Source organism: Rhinolophus sinicus, chromosome 1 (genome assembly GCF_057876585.1).
Source record: "Rhinolophus sinicus isolate RSI-liver-muscle chromosome 1, RSI-T2T, whole genome shotgun sequence".
NCBI lineage: Eukaryota > Metazoa > Chordata > Mammalia > Chiroptera > Rhinolophidae > Rhinolophus > Rhinolophus sinicus.
In genome coordinates this window covers 28,418,105-28,420,353 of record NC_142501.1, presented here as the reverse complement: position 1 = coordinate 28,420,353, position 2,249 = coordinate 28,418,105, and the positions used below count along the sequence as shown (strand labels likewise).

The 2,249-nt window shown below is 34.7% G+C and overlaps 1 protein-coding gene across 1 annotated transcript; it reads left to right on the top strand.

The window, feature by feature from the left end:
- Positions 1–1,008, top strand: LOC109454257 (taste receptor type 2 member 46-like). The gene has a single exon (XM_019744709.3). It carries the CDS (start codon positions 97–99, stop codon positions 1,006–1,008), a length of 912 nt encoding a protein of 303 aa, XP_019600268.3. The 5' UTR covers positions 1–96.
- The last annotated feature ends 1,241 nt before the right edge of the window (positions 1,009–2,249 follow it).

The following is a 2,249-nucleotide window of genomic DNA, read 5'->3' as shown; positions in this document are numbered from 1 at the left end:
CAGGAGGAACTTGAGGATATTAAGAAATCTCGCGCAGTGATACTAGGTTTGGCTTTTCCCCCTAACCCCCCAGATTGGCTTTTTGTCCTCCCAGATATGATAAGTTTATTACCGATCATTTTTTCCATCCTATTAACGACAGAATTTGTTTTGGGAAATTTGGCTAATGTCTTCATAGCACTGGTGAACTGCATTGAGTGGATCAAGAGACGAAAGATCTCCTCAGCTGATGGAATTCTCACTGCTCTGGCGGTCTCCAGGATTGGTTTACTCTGGTTAATAGTAGTAGATTGGTATGCAACTATGTTTAGTCCAACGTTTCGTAGCGTAGAGGAAAGAATTATTCTTCAAACGATCTGGACGATAAGCAACCATTTTAGCCTCTGGCTTGCCACTAGCCTCAGCATATTTTATTTGCTCAAGATAGCCAATTTCTCTAGCCTTCTTTTTCTTCACCTGAAGTGGAAAGTTAAAAGAGTAATTCTCATGATACTGTTGGGCACTATGGTCTTCTTGGTTTTTCATCTTGCCGTGACAAATATAAGTATGCAGATGAATAAATATGAAGGAAACATCAGTTGGAAGACCAATTTGCAGGACATCGTGCAACTTTCAGATAGGACTGTATTCACGCTAGCAAACATCATACCCTTTACTACGTCCCTGACGTCGTTTGTGCTGTTAATTTTTTCCCTGTGGAAACATCTCAAGAAGACGCAGTTCAGTGGCAAAGGATCCCGAGATCCCAGCACCAAGGTCCACATAAGAGCCATGCAAACTGTGATCTCCTTTCTCTTGCTTTTTGCTATTTACTTTGTGACTCTAATCGTCTCAGTTTGGAGTTCTAATACTCTGCAGAACAAACCACTTCTCATGCTTTACGAGGTTCTTGGAGTCCTGTATCCTTCAGGCCACTCATTTATCCTGATTTGGGGAAATAAAAAGCTAAGACAGGTTTTTCTGTCATTTCTGTGGCAGCTGAGGTGCTGGCTGAAAGAAAGGAAATAAGATGGGCATCATGTGTCTCCTAGCAGAATGAATCTTTGTAAACTGTGTTTATGTGACAATAAATAATACTGACTTGATGGTACAGATAAGGAAGATTAAAATTAATACAGGCAGGTAAAAAGCTTAGGATATTCAAGTTGTGTAAGAAAGATGAAGAAGAAAAATCATAGCCGTGAACTGTTACTGATGTTATAAGTTTCTTTATGATAGAACTTCTATGAGGGAAAATCACATATAAATTCAAAAGCAAAGATTTACTTAAGACTTACTTTTCTAGATAATTTTTTTACGAGTCGAAGGCTTTTTCTTTTTCTTGACTTAATTTGCTTTTCCAGCCCTACTTCCATTCAGATTCATTTATTTGGAGACATTAAAATAAGAAACATTTTAAAAATGAAATGTGAATAAATATACATTTATGTAAGATTTAATTACTAAGCAGAAAAGTTATCTTTTTATTTGATACTACTAATCATACTTCCTAACCTGTTAATACTCTTGTGTATATTAAGATACCTTATTGATAAAGCTCATCTTTAACGATGTCAGATACTAACCTGCAGTTTGGAAATGATTTAATGAATAACTCAATTAAATTGGCATACTGTATTTTTATGGAGAGTCATTGGGAATAGATATCGTGAATAATCCTAAAATTGTGAAATACTTTAAATGAATATTTCAAAAATGTGTTTATGTTCATCAGGATCCATGTATAAAAATATTCATAACAACGTTATTATGAGTATATTCCATCAACAGTAGAATGGATCATTAAAATGTGGTAAATGCACTTAGTTGAAAATTATGCAATAACAAAAATAAATACACTAAAATCACATACCACCACATAGATGATTGTTTCACTTAAATATGATTTTAAATGAAAGGAACTAGACCTCTCCCCCCACCAAAAAAATCAATAAACAAAAAACCCACATAAGTGACTTTATTTTCCTAAAACCTCGTTGCAGGCAAAACTAAGCCATAGTATCTAGAAATCATATTTAGGTAGTAAAACAACAAAGAAAATTATGGAAATTACTTTCACAAAGGATGGTGGGTTCTATTTGGGAGTAAAAGAGATGGTGTGATCAGGAAGGAGAATGTAGTGAGCTTCATTATTTTTTAACCTGGGTGGTGTTAATACCAGTGTCCAATTTAGAAGAATTTATTAAACTATCTATTCCTTTTGTCTGTATCATATCCAATTTGAAAAGTATTGTCACTATTATTAGCTA